The 13,204-nt window shown below is 42.7% G+C and overlaps 1 protein-coding gene across 2 annotated transcripts in view; it reads right to left on the minus strand.

Moving 5' to 3' along the window:
* The window catches only part of mpped1 (metallophosphoesterase domain containing 1), a 63,174-nt gene that overhangs the window by 7,303 nt on the left and 42,667 nt on the right, over positions 1 to 13,204 (minus strand). For both annotated transcript variants that reach the window (XM_063905154.1, XM_063905155.1), the window contains exon 5: positions 1,799 to 1,914. In XM_063905154.1, coding sequence (XP_063761224.1) covers positions 1,799 to 1,914 — 116 coding nt within the window. The remainder of the gene's footprint in view (positions 1 to 1,798; positions 1,915 to 13,204) is intronic.

Consider the following 13,204-nt stretch of genomic DNA (forward strand, 5'->3'; position numbering starts at 1 on the left):
ATGTTTGAGTGTGTGTGTCTCGTGCATTAGAGGCCTGCTGTTGCCGCTCCATATGCCAGTGGCTTACGAGCAGATAGCTGGAGACACTTCGCTAAGCTGAATGGAAAATAAACGGCCGTGTTCGCAGCCGAGACGCAGACACAGAAATCAATCACACACACTCGTCTGAGCACCACAGATGCAGCAGGAGATGAGGTGTGAAAGTGTGTGTGGGAGAGTGAGAGTTAGGGAGAGAGGGAGAGAGCAGGACTGTGTGTGTGTGTGTGTGTGTGTGTGTGTGTGTGTGTGTGTGTGTGTGTGTGCATGTGCATCTCTATAGGATGTCAATTAGATTGCGAGTCAGCATCTGTGTTTGTTCGAAATCTTGCGACATTTGTTCGTGTGGGGATGAAACATGTGAGAGGTGAGGACACAAAAGACTCAAAGGTGAAGTGTGTTTGTGAGCGACTGAGATTCACCATTTTGATTACCTTACCAATTATTCAACTACTCATTATTATAAGATCACCTTTTTTACAACTACACAAATAGGCCCAGAATACACCTCAGCAGAGCCCAGGATGTGACCTCTCCAGCTACCAGTCCAAATTCCTTATTTTTCATTTGACCGGGACTTGAACCGGCAACCCTTTGGTTACCAAGCCACGTCCCAACAGACTGAGCTACTGCCACCGCCAAGACAGTAACACACAGCTACTTCCACAGCTCTTATTTTGATATTTTTGAAGAAAATCAAGCATTTACAGTGTGGGGGAAATCTGCTATAAAGTCAATGAAGAACATTTCTCATATATTTACTTACTTACACTTCAGATCAAGTCCGCAGTGTAATGAGAACTTCACCTAAGGTCTATTCACATTATATCGAGTGAAACACCAAAAAAGCTTCCGTGCAAAGAGCCTAAGTGATAATACAAATGATACATGACGGTAGGGTGAGAGCTGGTTTTAACAAGCTCAAACACTATACACCTAAGTGTCTAAATAAAAGCAATGCAAAATGTATATGCTTTTTTATTTGGAATCAAGTCAGGGCCACTCCAGCTGGGGACCTTTGTTGCATGTCATCCCTTTACTGCATAAAAAAATATAAAAAGTGACAATAATATACAACATGATTTATAGGCGGGTGACATTCTTTCTAGGCTATTTTTTAATCAATAAATAAATACCAAAATAAATAAATGACTGAGAGCAAGATTAACCGCAGCAGCATTTGGGTCTGGCACAGATGTGACACAATCTGCCCCAAACACACGCAGTTAATTTATCAAGCAGATGCAGCAGGCTGGATTTATTTTGTTTTAATATACATCATACTATATGAAGATCATGCAAATGATATGTAACTTATATATATGTATATATTCTGCTGGATTTATGAGGACAAGCTCTTTGCAACTACCACTTTTGGGGGGCAATTAATACCACAAAGTTTATAGTGGCGAAAAAAACAACAATATCTGACTATGAGAAGATATATACAGTATATGCACCCCCCATTTAACTTTGGCCAGGATGGTAGTATCCCACGAGTGTTAGTTATTCCCTTTAGTTTAAGCAAACAAAAGCAATTTACTCTGAGCCTATCAGCTGAAAATGGAAAGGTGGGCTTCTAAATCTTGCATAGCTGGTGTTATTGCTAATGGATTTGTGTGTGTGTGTGTGTGTGTGTGTGTGTGTGTGTGTGTGTGTGTCTGTGTGTGTGTGTGTGTGTGTGTGTGTGTGTCTGTGTGTGTGTGTGTGTGTGTGTGTGTGTGTGTGTGTGTGTGTGTATTCAGTGTAATGTGTGTCTTACCCAGTGGGGGGCAGTGTGTGACCAGGATGTCTGTGTTGTCGGGGATCTGGTTCCACTTGTCCAGCAGAGCTTGACCCCGAGGCAGGTTGAAGCCCCAGCCGTAGTACCAGGGCTGCCTACAGACGAACACATGAGAATATAAATGGTTAGTTCATTCACCGTCAGTACAGACAGCTAAACGGAAGAGCTCACATATGTTAAAGCAGCCACAGTTGGAACACACAACCAAACAGCAAACAAAGTAAACAACCTACACCACTTGTTTAACTACAGTGCTGTGTTGAGTAGTCCCATACTGTACTTCAATACTCTGCAGAGTTCTTGGACAATATCTAACTACTTTAAACATTACATTACTACTATGCTATTTTGCTCTGTACACTATCTCTCAGTGCCTGAAGAACTGACAGTTTTGCGTTTCTTAATAAGGCTTTATTGTGATATTTCAATGGTGACTTCCTGAAGTTGCTGCCTGGGGTGGTATATAATGAAAAACACAAGGAAGACAAGACAGAGAGTAAAGATCATAAATCCAGTGCGACTTCTCGCTCTTTTTTTTAGCCACCCTACACATACATCTTCTTCCTTTTAGTGTGTTAACTTGTGGTTTGACCTTGAAGGTGAGAAGCTTCCAGGGGGTCTTTTGAAGAGTAGTCATGTACCGAAGGACGAGGGAAAGAATCAAACAGATCCCTACAAGGGGGGCCGGGTGAGCTGAAAGCGACATTAAACATCTCCTTGATCACAGTCAGCCCTTGAACGCTCCACGACAGGAAGACGAGAGAAGAATCACGGAAAAATGAGAAAAGAAGAGAAGAAAAGGATCCTTGATGGCTGGGGCTTGTGTCCCTTTACTTTGATAACGGACGCCTCGCATCGTGAGTGACGGAGAAGAAATTAACATGTCACTTACAATCTGTACTCCGATCCATCTTCCTTTCCAACACGCTGCACGTGCGTGTGTGCAACGACGACGTCCGCCGCCACTGCCGCGCAACCAAGTTTAAATTGCCGAGTGCAGTCACTCGAAACGCCAACTTTATCACTTTGGCCGCTGCTCCATGCATCTGTGCTCAGTGGAACATCAGATGAGGATTTTTAGAATAATTTCCGGAGTGAGTGTCTGTGTGTCTGACATGCTTGGGGACTGTTTTCGGAAAGACAGGTTTGAAGATAGAGAAAAAACACCTTTCACACACTTAGACACACTGTCCCTTCTCTAAAAGCTAAAAATGGGGACTCCAGGTCACCTGCGAAAGGAGGGTGGTCAAGCATATTTGGCAGTAGTGCATCATGGGAAATCACAGCCTCTTTCAGCACTGTATGAGATTAAAATCCTCCCACTTCCTGAACATCAGAGACTAAACATCTCTGACGAATGATCTGATGCTGCCCATGAACAAAATCTCAATAATTTACACCGGGAATATTAAAACATTTAGACTGGCCATATTAATAGGGTTTGTGGAATGTAATATTCATGTCAGTCTTCACATGGACATCTCAATTAAAATGAAATGAGCTCGGCAATGCGGTTGATGCTCCCGATTCTCTCCGTGTGAATGTTGGAGAGCAAATGAGGAGAGAATAAGATGGTAAGTTTTCCTCAAATAACGACCAACGGACAGTGGTTCATTTATATGTAATTGTTTATATGCTTAGCTGATTTCCTAAGATCATTCAATCACACAGTCCACAGTGGCCTTCACTTAAAGGTACCATGTGGAGTCAAGAGCACTAATGTGCCAGCAAAGGCCGAGAAGAAGAAGACTTTGCCAGCTTGCCAGTCAAGTAAGCAAGTTGTAAATGTTTTATGAGGAATTATAGGCATTTATCATGTTTGTTATCCCCTAAAGCCACAGATATTATTTGAGAGTGATACTAAATACACCTGGGAGCTTAAACATAAGAAACATCTTGAAGCTTAACAAAACTCCAGCACAAACTGAATCCTTCAAAATGATCATACAGTATCAACAGTTTTCTAGAAATGACAGAAAAACTACAACAACCTCACGCCTTGTTTCAAGGTCTAAACAAGGCAATTGCAAGCTACTGCAATTCATCAGCAGAGACTGTTTTATTTTATAAGTGTTGCATTCAATAATCCTGCATTTATGAAGTGCTTATAAAGTCTTTCAACCTCTCAAAGCGCATTTTTTAAAATCCTTTTCAATATTAACAAACACACAAATTCAAACACTAATGGTCATGCCTTCAGGACAAATGTGTGTTCCATTATGTTGCCCGAGGACACTTCAACATGCAGACTTGAGGAGCCACAGATCGAAAGATTTGACTCCTTCTTCCTAAGCCACAACCGTCCCATGATGCACCAGCATTCTATTTCTGTGTGTCTGCAGTACAAATGTCATAATGCACTGAAATTGGATGGTTGGGAATTACTCTAAAAGTAGATTGGTATGCTTCAGAGAATGGTTTGCTAACATTTTAAGGATAAGCTGTTATCATTAATGGGATAAAACAGTTGTAGTCCTTTAATGCCCGCTCAAACATTGTGTGATTGATCAATGTTGCTTTTGAGTTCCTGTCAAAACTTGTGAGGATATACTTTCAAATTAGAAACTTTCTTTTTAATCTTTTAAGAAGCTGTGTTTCTAATTTTGGACAGAAAAAACCTCAAGTTTGTCATCCTGTATACCTAAAACAATGAGATCCAGTCTATCATTTTGTCAGCCGAGGATTACAGTACCCTCTTTAAAGTACTGCAGCGTCTTTAATTTTGTGACATCAATCATTCAGTCAGAGAAGGCGTCACTCTTTGTCAAATGGTTTGTATCTCATTTTGCAGCAAGCCTCTCCGGTGTGCCAGAAAAACGTGCCAGTGCCGACTGTAGGCGTCTCCATCACAGTTGCTAAAAAGAGATTATCCCTCGCACAGAACTGACCGTAGCTTCTCTCAGTAAGAGACCCACTCTGTGTTTGTCGAGCAAACCCCAAATGTAATTCCACGGATAATATCCCTGCTTCAGTATTCCGATTTGTTATCAGGTAAGGGATTACAATGGTGCGAGTGATTTGTGTTAACACATTAAGAGGAGGAGACGCGTGTGAAGCATATTAAAGATTCTGTTAATGTGCTGGGCTGGTATTTGTTATGGGTTTAAAAAAAAAAAGAAGGAGAAAACAGATGTTTGTGTTAGAGCGCTCCATCCCCCGGCACATCTTCAGGCAACACACGGGGAGAAAAACAACAGCGTTCAAACCATTTCTACTTTCATTTCACACACCCACACACACATATCCTCAGAGTAACTGGCTTCACCTCTTTTTTAAGGACAAGAGGAAAAGTCAAACTTCACTCTCTAAAATGCATTTAAAGATTTAACACAAACAGCGATGCAGAGCTCATCGCTTAAGTTTCTGAGCTTGCATGTACCACTGAGTGTGTGTGTGTCTCACTAACGGAGGCCCACTGATATCACTGGAGTAAGTCCATGAATCATTGAACGCCTCTGCCAAGGGCTGCCAGGCACCCATGCTTGCTTCTTTTTCTCCCTTTTCCCCCTCATTCTCTCTCTCTTTTCATCTCTACCCCTCATCACGTCTCTCCCTCCATTTCCCTTCTCCTCCTACTCCCTTGTCTGTCTCCTCTTGACACATTACTCCACGTCTCTCTTACTTCCTCTCAGTTTTCCCCCCTTACTTTCCTAGTTAGGGGGAAATGACCTGCTGCCAGGAGAGCAGGCTCTCCGAGAGGCTGCTTTGTATGTGTAGAGGGGGAATCTTTAAAAATGACATGAATTGCAAGTTATTCTGAAGTTCAGCAGGGAAGGAAAACGCAGCGTTTAGAAGGGAAGGACTGAGTATCAATAGTACTTTTTGAAAACTAGTACTTGTTCTATAATCTGGCATTGTTTATTCTTTTATCACATATAACCTGAGTTAAACCTGCATTATGTCATGTTTGGGCTTCACAAAAAGCTGTGAACACAACATGGACTCGTTGTTACCGGTTGATATGGCATGCAGGCAAACCGCTGTTTAGGTCTATTCAATAACTCACTCTCTTAAATTAACTGTCTGTGTGTGTGTGTGTGTGTGTGTGTGTGTGTGTGTGTGTGTGCGTGTGTGCGTGTGTGTGTGCGTGCGTGCGTGCGTGTGTGTGTGTGTGCTGTTTCTTGCTGGAAAGAGAGTGGTGAAGCCTTTTAAGACATGAGCCACTTTCAAGTTGCAGGACGGTTCTAAAACTATCTGCTGGGATAAAGCGGAAGTTACAACTCTCTGTGGATCTGTCAACATGAGTGACTCATGAGCGAAGTTAGAATTTGTTTATTTAGGACTTGACTCGACTACCAGAATAGCTTGGTTTACCAAACAAAATCACCAACAAACTGCAATAGGTCCAGAACTCCGCCGCCCGCCTGCAAACCTCCACCCGCCGCCGAGACCACATCACTCCGGTCCTCACAACCTCCCTTGGCTCCCAGTCAAACACAGAATAGACTTCAAAATATTAGTCACCACCTTCAAAGCTCCCAACAACCTGGCCCCTCCGTCTCTCTCTGACCTCGTCCACAGTCACATCCCCACTCAATGCAAACACCCTGAAGACGACCAGGACTAAGCTCCTGACCTGGGGTGACAGGGCCTTCTCTGCTCCACCCTATCATCCTTCCAACAATCCCTCAAAACACACCTGTTTAGACTTGCCTTTCCCTGTTAAACCCCCACCCCCCATGTCATAACTCCGCGAATCTGAATTGTTTTTCTAGAACGACATAAATGGGACTTTTGTAAAGCGTCTTTGAGTCTTGAAAAGTGCTATATAAATTAAATGTATTTCACACACTAATAAAGGAGATAGAGGAGGAGGTGAAGAAGCACAGTGGTTCTTGAGTAAGAAAAAAAGGAACTCAAAATTAAGCAGGATTACTGTAAAGAGGTCCGTCTTAATGTGTAACACGGCCCGCAGGCGAATCATTAAATGATCTGACGCAGTGAAAACACCCACCCTCGATCACCTCTGTGGGATTTAATTAACTACTCATGACTTAATGACCCTAATAACAGCCTGGGAGGCAGTTTGGGGGAGTGGAGCGTGGCGATCTGCATACACACACATATGTGATGTCAATTCTGTGTTTGACGTTCAATGCACAAGTACAGATGCTCATTTGTGAATGCACTCAGGCCTATTCAGCTTAATTTTTGCCCCACGGCTTTATATCTTAACTTCTTCTCCCTGACATCTATCTCCTTATATGGTCAGACCTCATTGCACCTCCTCATCAGTAAACCTCATTGGGGAAATGTTTCCAAATTCAACATAGGAGATACAGCCTGCAAGATACGTTTGTTTTTCACCTAATCACTATGTATGCTTACTTAAAGGGTCAGCTTTCTCAGCAGAATCCATTTTGCTGCTCAGATTTTTTCCAAATTTGTATTCTTTTTTTAACTTACCATGTACAACGCTAGAAGGGAGAGAAAGTTACATGGGAAAAATAGCTAATTCTTAGGGGAATGACAGGCAGCAAACGATCCAGGCTCTGGGTATTTGGGCCCTGACTACTCAGCTAGTGGGTCGCCAAAACTGCTCATATTATTTAAGATTTACTTTGTGTTAGATTTTATTATCCTCTTTGAATAGCCTACCACATAAACTTCAGTGGAGTACACCACAACGCTGCTTTTGTTCAAAATACAACATTGTTATAAAGATATAAAATGATAAAGCAAGTTCGAAAAAGCGTTCCCCAAAAGTTTGTGTTCAAACTGAGCCACAGGTGATGATAAGTTGCATTGTAAAGCAAAGCTACTTGACATTGAATTCAACAATAGAAGTTTCTAAAAAGTGTTTACTTGACTGTCTATATATGCTAAGACCATGAAGAACATCAGCACCAGATCCATTGTTTCCTCAAAAGCACTCCTCTGATCTGACGACAGAGAAGACAATTCAAATCAAGTTCAGGACTCAAAACAGAAGACAAAAAAAGTTCCTCTTTTCAGCTTAAGATTTAGAACAATGGTGGTTTTCAAACAACAAAGGTGTTACATTTCGGGAAATTGAACAGTTATCACTTAATAAACACAGTGTGCTTGTGGACACAAACCGGCTTGTGTGCGTACAGGCTAAATTTGCATGTGTGTTTCCGCGCTCACATAGCCCGTGGTGGTACATGGCAAGCATGAGAGAGTTTGACTCGGTCGGCCCACTCAGCACAGCGGGGCGTCGCGTTAGAGAGACGCAGAGAGGGAACAAGTTGTTTTGCAAAGAGACTGTTATTCAATTTAATCATTAACTTGACTGAAAATCACGAAAGACGCATGCCATTTGATTCCCCAAATCCAGACTTTGATGTTTAATTGTGGGGCAGCACTCATGAGAGCCAGGCCGCAATAGTGGGCTGATGAACGCAGCAGGAATACATAGAGCGGGCGATAGACATAGACACTGAATGAAAGGAGGGGAGGGAGAGAGAGAGGAAGAAGGAGGGTAGAGGAGGCAAAAGACACATTTAACATGTTATAAGACAAGATTGAGGGAATAATTGGACCAGGTATGGGTTAAAGGTAAAAAGATGGAGATGAATAATGAAGACAGAGGGAGGGAGGGGGGAAAGAAGGAAGTGAGTAAGGAAGGGATGAAGAGAGAGCTGGAAGGCAGAGTATATCTGACAGACAATAAGGCGGATTAAAGATGTGACAGAGACTCGCCTGCAGCACCCATCTCCCTATCACTGTGTGTGTTTGTGTTGTCCTAACTCCACTTCATCCATCCCTAACTCACAACTTATATTACTTTTTTCTTCAGACATAACATCCTTGGTCTTCTCAAAAATGATTTTCACACAAAATGGGGGTCCATTACATTCAGACAGGACATAGAGTATGTTATCCCAAAATGACATAATAGATCAAATACATGAAACAGCTAAAGAAGTAAATGCAATCAAATCCAAAAATATGAACTATCAGCAGATCCTGCACACATTACATAGTAACTTTGACAAAGATGACTAAAGGGGACTTAACAAGTCAGGAGTCAGATGAGGTGTGAATGAAGGGGGGGAGTAGGGAGAGAGCAGGTTGTGTTGGACTTGAAGTGAACTGCTCCTTTAATCTGACCTTCCTGTGGCCTTGGTTCCACCTGTGTGGTGGTGACTGTGTCTTCACCCCCACATCTCTCTGCAGAGAGGCAGATTGGAGACATGTTGGCCCTCAGCATGACTTATGTAACTCACTCTAGGGCACACACACACACACACACACACACACACACACACACACACACACACACACACACACACACACACACACACACACACACACACACACACACACACACACACACACACACACACACACACACACACACACACACACACACACACACCATCCTGTGAGATATATTAGGTATTATGTGATTTTGTTAAAGTAATTACGACTGTGTGTGTGTGTGTGTGTGTGTGTGTGTGTGTGTGTGTGTGTGTGTGTGTGTGTGTGTGTGTGTGTGTGTAATTGCAGGTAAGCGGTGAGTTCAGCAGGGGCTACAGCTGAAAGTAGACAGGAAGGAAAAGAAGATTGCCAGATATCCGATCTACACACAGTTTTACGTGTTATATTATACAGTCTTCTGTCCACTGACACACACACACACACACACACACACACACACACACACACACACACACACACACACACACACACACACACACACACACACACACACACTAGTGGGCCCAGTTGGGTTTAGTTTGCTCGTGTGTTTCCAAGCATCCTGTGAATCCTGGACAAGGACACTGTGGCATCACAGAGCCCATCTGTGGGACAGAGAGTGGGGACATCTGTCCATTTGACACACAGACACACTCACTCTATCTCTCTCTTACACACGATGAGACTAACACACACTGATGACGTGGACATTCCGTGTGTGTTGCATGCTCTATACTGTCTCACTGTTTCATGGATGCACCTCATTTGTGCATATAGGCTGTGCGTGTGTGTGTGTGTAAGCTTTATATCTTTACCAACATTAAAAAGCCTGTTACAGATAACTTTTGTCATTATAGATTTATCATCTGATGATAAGTGTACATCTATTAGTGAGGAGGAGGCCAGGCAAAGATACTGCGTTACATAGAGGAGACGGGTGAATTATGGGATTTCTTTTTTTGGAATAAAAACAACTGTTTTCTGTGTTTAATTGCATTTCTGTAATGGTCCCAATATGTCAAATATACAAACAAAAATAGGCACCAAAAATGGTTCAAGTTGTAGACCAAGTGTAAATCACTGACTTCATGGCAACATTCTACTTCCTGTTGTACTTCCTACAGATGTCTCTGAGCCAAAGATGGTTTTTTTTTCTTTTCCTAAAAACCTCTGCTCCAGAGTTAGCAGTTAATTGAGTAATTGGTCAAAGTCATGATTACTGCATCAACAGTGACAGGTGAATAATTTTCACACAATGAGGATTTTTTTTTGTAGATAGTCGTTTGTGCCATAATGGAAGTTTTAGGTGTGCGTATTTCTCAGAATTAGGAGAATAAAAAGTAAACATAATGCAGTATAAAATAAATTAGAAATGATATTAAGTATTAACTTAATACACCGTCATTATCACAAATACAAATTATATGAAACTAAACTTTAAAGCCTTTTCAGAAGACCTTTCAACAAATACATCGTTTGATAATATTCTGTCAGCAGGAAAGTTATCCCAACCAGAGAGCTGGGCACCACAAACGCTCTTTAGCTGAAACATCTGTGAATGATTTTCCTTCTTCTCAAACTGCAGATCCTATTCCCCATCCTTCCCCCGAATGGTTGCTGTCACTGGCTCATTTACCTACCCTGTCCGTCTATCTTTGCTGTACATGTATCTATCCATCCATCCCCAAGGTTGTAAAATCAGCTTGTTTGCTGAAACGCTGAAACATCACACCTGAAGGCCGGCGTCAATTACACAAAGACACCTGGCAGATCTGGATCTCCTGGATGTTTCCTTTTAATGATTGTAAAGGGGTGGCTAGTGGTGGCAGAAGGGAAGAAAAAGAGTGGAGGAGAGACTTTTGGGATGAAGAAACGATATGTACGCAGACAAAGAGAAAGACGCAGTACAGGAGAGGGAAGTCAGGGAAAAGAAATCTAATGAAATGAGAAACAACAACGCCAAACAAAGACATGAGACGGAGAGGGGACAGTGGGATAGTGTGGGACAGGCGGAGGGAAGGAATAATAAACAGGATTAGTGACAGATGAATGTTCGAGTCCCCTGTTCCTGCTCTCCTCTGCTTTTCTGACACTCACTCCCTCCCTCTCCATCGTTCCCTCTCACAAGTTGCTTTTGCTCTTTAGTCAAGTCTGATGCAAGGCAAGCCAAAACTGATTCCAGGCCAATCGGGAAAAGAAGGTTTCGCACACAGATCAGAAGATACACGGAGAGTGTGATCAAACTATTTGTTGACTCGTTGACAGAGCTATCCCCCAGTTAAGGTACAGCCCAGTCCTATATCAAATGCAATATTTAAGATTGCAGCATCGAGATTATATCCTTTTTTGCGTTACATTTAGGCATTCAAAAGGGCATATGTGGGCAACCGGGCACTAAATGCGGTTGGTTTTCCAGCTGTGTTGAACCTTCATCTTTATCTTTGGCAGCCTGTAGGATAAGGATCTCATTTATATTTTACCTGTCAGTAAAAGGAAATAAAAGCAGGCTGATTCTCATTATCCTCTACATGGCGTCACCTGTTTATTTAAATTAACTTAGCCATTCTTAGGTTCCTGGACTTCACGTTAAAGGGCAATAGCTATTCAATTAGGTCTGTGGATAAACAACGTAGAAACACAAATTAAGGGTTCACATTCTCATGTTTCGGCACAAATACAGACTCGAATTAGCCTGTTCCGTTGAAGTGAGTCAGCTGCATTAAATAAAATCATGCCTTTATGATTCCACTTGTGAGGAGCACAGGTGAACTACCTCTGTATACATATTTATCAAAAATGAAGGCCATCAAGTTACTTCTAAGAAGTAATTTACATTTTTTAATTCAAAAACGTTCAAGTATGCTGAAGGCCTGTGGAACAATCCAACACTCATCCTTAAACCTGTGACTTGGCTATATATAATGCCATGCTAAATTAATTCATTTTAATGTAAAACTCAGAAACTCAATGCTTACACAGACCTCTTCAGTAAAACCATTGTTAGGCTTCGGGATGAATTGATTTGCACACTCTGATGAGGCGAACACGCTGAACAATGTCTGTTTGACTCATAAATCTTCGCTGCTTCTCCTCTCAGAGTCTCCGGCTATCTCATGCATTTTGTAAGTGGATGAATGTCTGCTGGGGCACTGTTTCCATTTCACAATACAAAGCAGCCATAAACAAAAACTGCATGAATCACTGTAAACAATACCAGCAACATGACAAACGCCACATGGATATGTTCTCAACACACGCCACGTGACTCGCGGCCGTTTCTCATTGTCGACAAGACTTACTGTCAAGACACAAGACGGTAACGAGCACAGGCCGTAGAAAAAACACTTTGCAACGCTCCCCAGAGCAGGCAGTTCTAGAAAAATCCTCCCCCCAACACACACATATAGCACTCAACAACACCCCCAATCTGCTGGGCTCGGTGGCAGGAGGGAGCTGGGATGTGACAAATCAGCCGGGACACTGGCAGTCAACTTCATGCCCGGCGATAATGAGCTCCCGCCGGAGACGACTCTCACTGGGAGGCAATGGCGACGTGGAAAAACGGTAACGATGCGCTAATCGGCCGAAGTGGAGTGTTTAAAGTATGTATAAAAAAAGAAAAACTGTTATCTTCTAAGGGAGGAGATGTATGAAACTGTGAAGGAGGGGGAAGGAGTGATCTGAACACAGATGGGTGGACAAACACAACCAGGAAGAGGGGAAGAGGGGATGAGCACAGGAGCCTCCGCGGGGTGTGGGGAGTGTGTTGGATATGCAGGGGAGGAGGACGGGTGCGATCAGAGCACATGGTTTCAGCCCTGCGTAAGCCTCCCTCGGTACGGCAGGTGGAAGCTGCAGTGTGTGTGCATGGGAGTGTGTGTGCTTGTAGAGCAGGTGGATGAGTAGCTGTGTCATTTGGAAATGCCAGCCGACGAAGGACTTTGTAAGAGCACTGCGAGTGGTGGGATAGGTTGTGTGGGTTGGGACAGTTACACTCACAACTGAGTACTTTTAAGGCATACCTGCCACTTCTACTTTCTAACAATAAAGCTACCTGACAGGGCTCACAGATACAGAAGTTAACTTGCACTGTGGACTCTCTGGGTAAAACTGAGCTTTCCAAAGGATATATAAGGCCCATTAACAGGGGGGACGGTTTTTTGTCCATCCATTACAAATCCCTATTTTGTTTTGTGCTATGGTTCAAGTATGGTTAGGTTA

This window comes from Eleginops maclovinus, chromosome 17 (genome assembly GCF_036324505.1).
Source record: "Eleginops maclovinus isolate JMC-PN-2008 ecotype Puerto Natales chromosome 17, JC_Emac_rtc_rv5, whole genome shotgun sequence".
Lineage (NCBI taxonomy): Eukaryota > Metazoa > Chordata > Actinopteri > Perciformes > Eleginopidae > Eleginops > Eleginops maclovinus.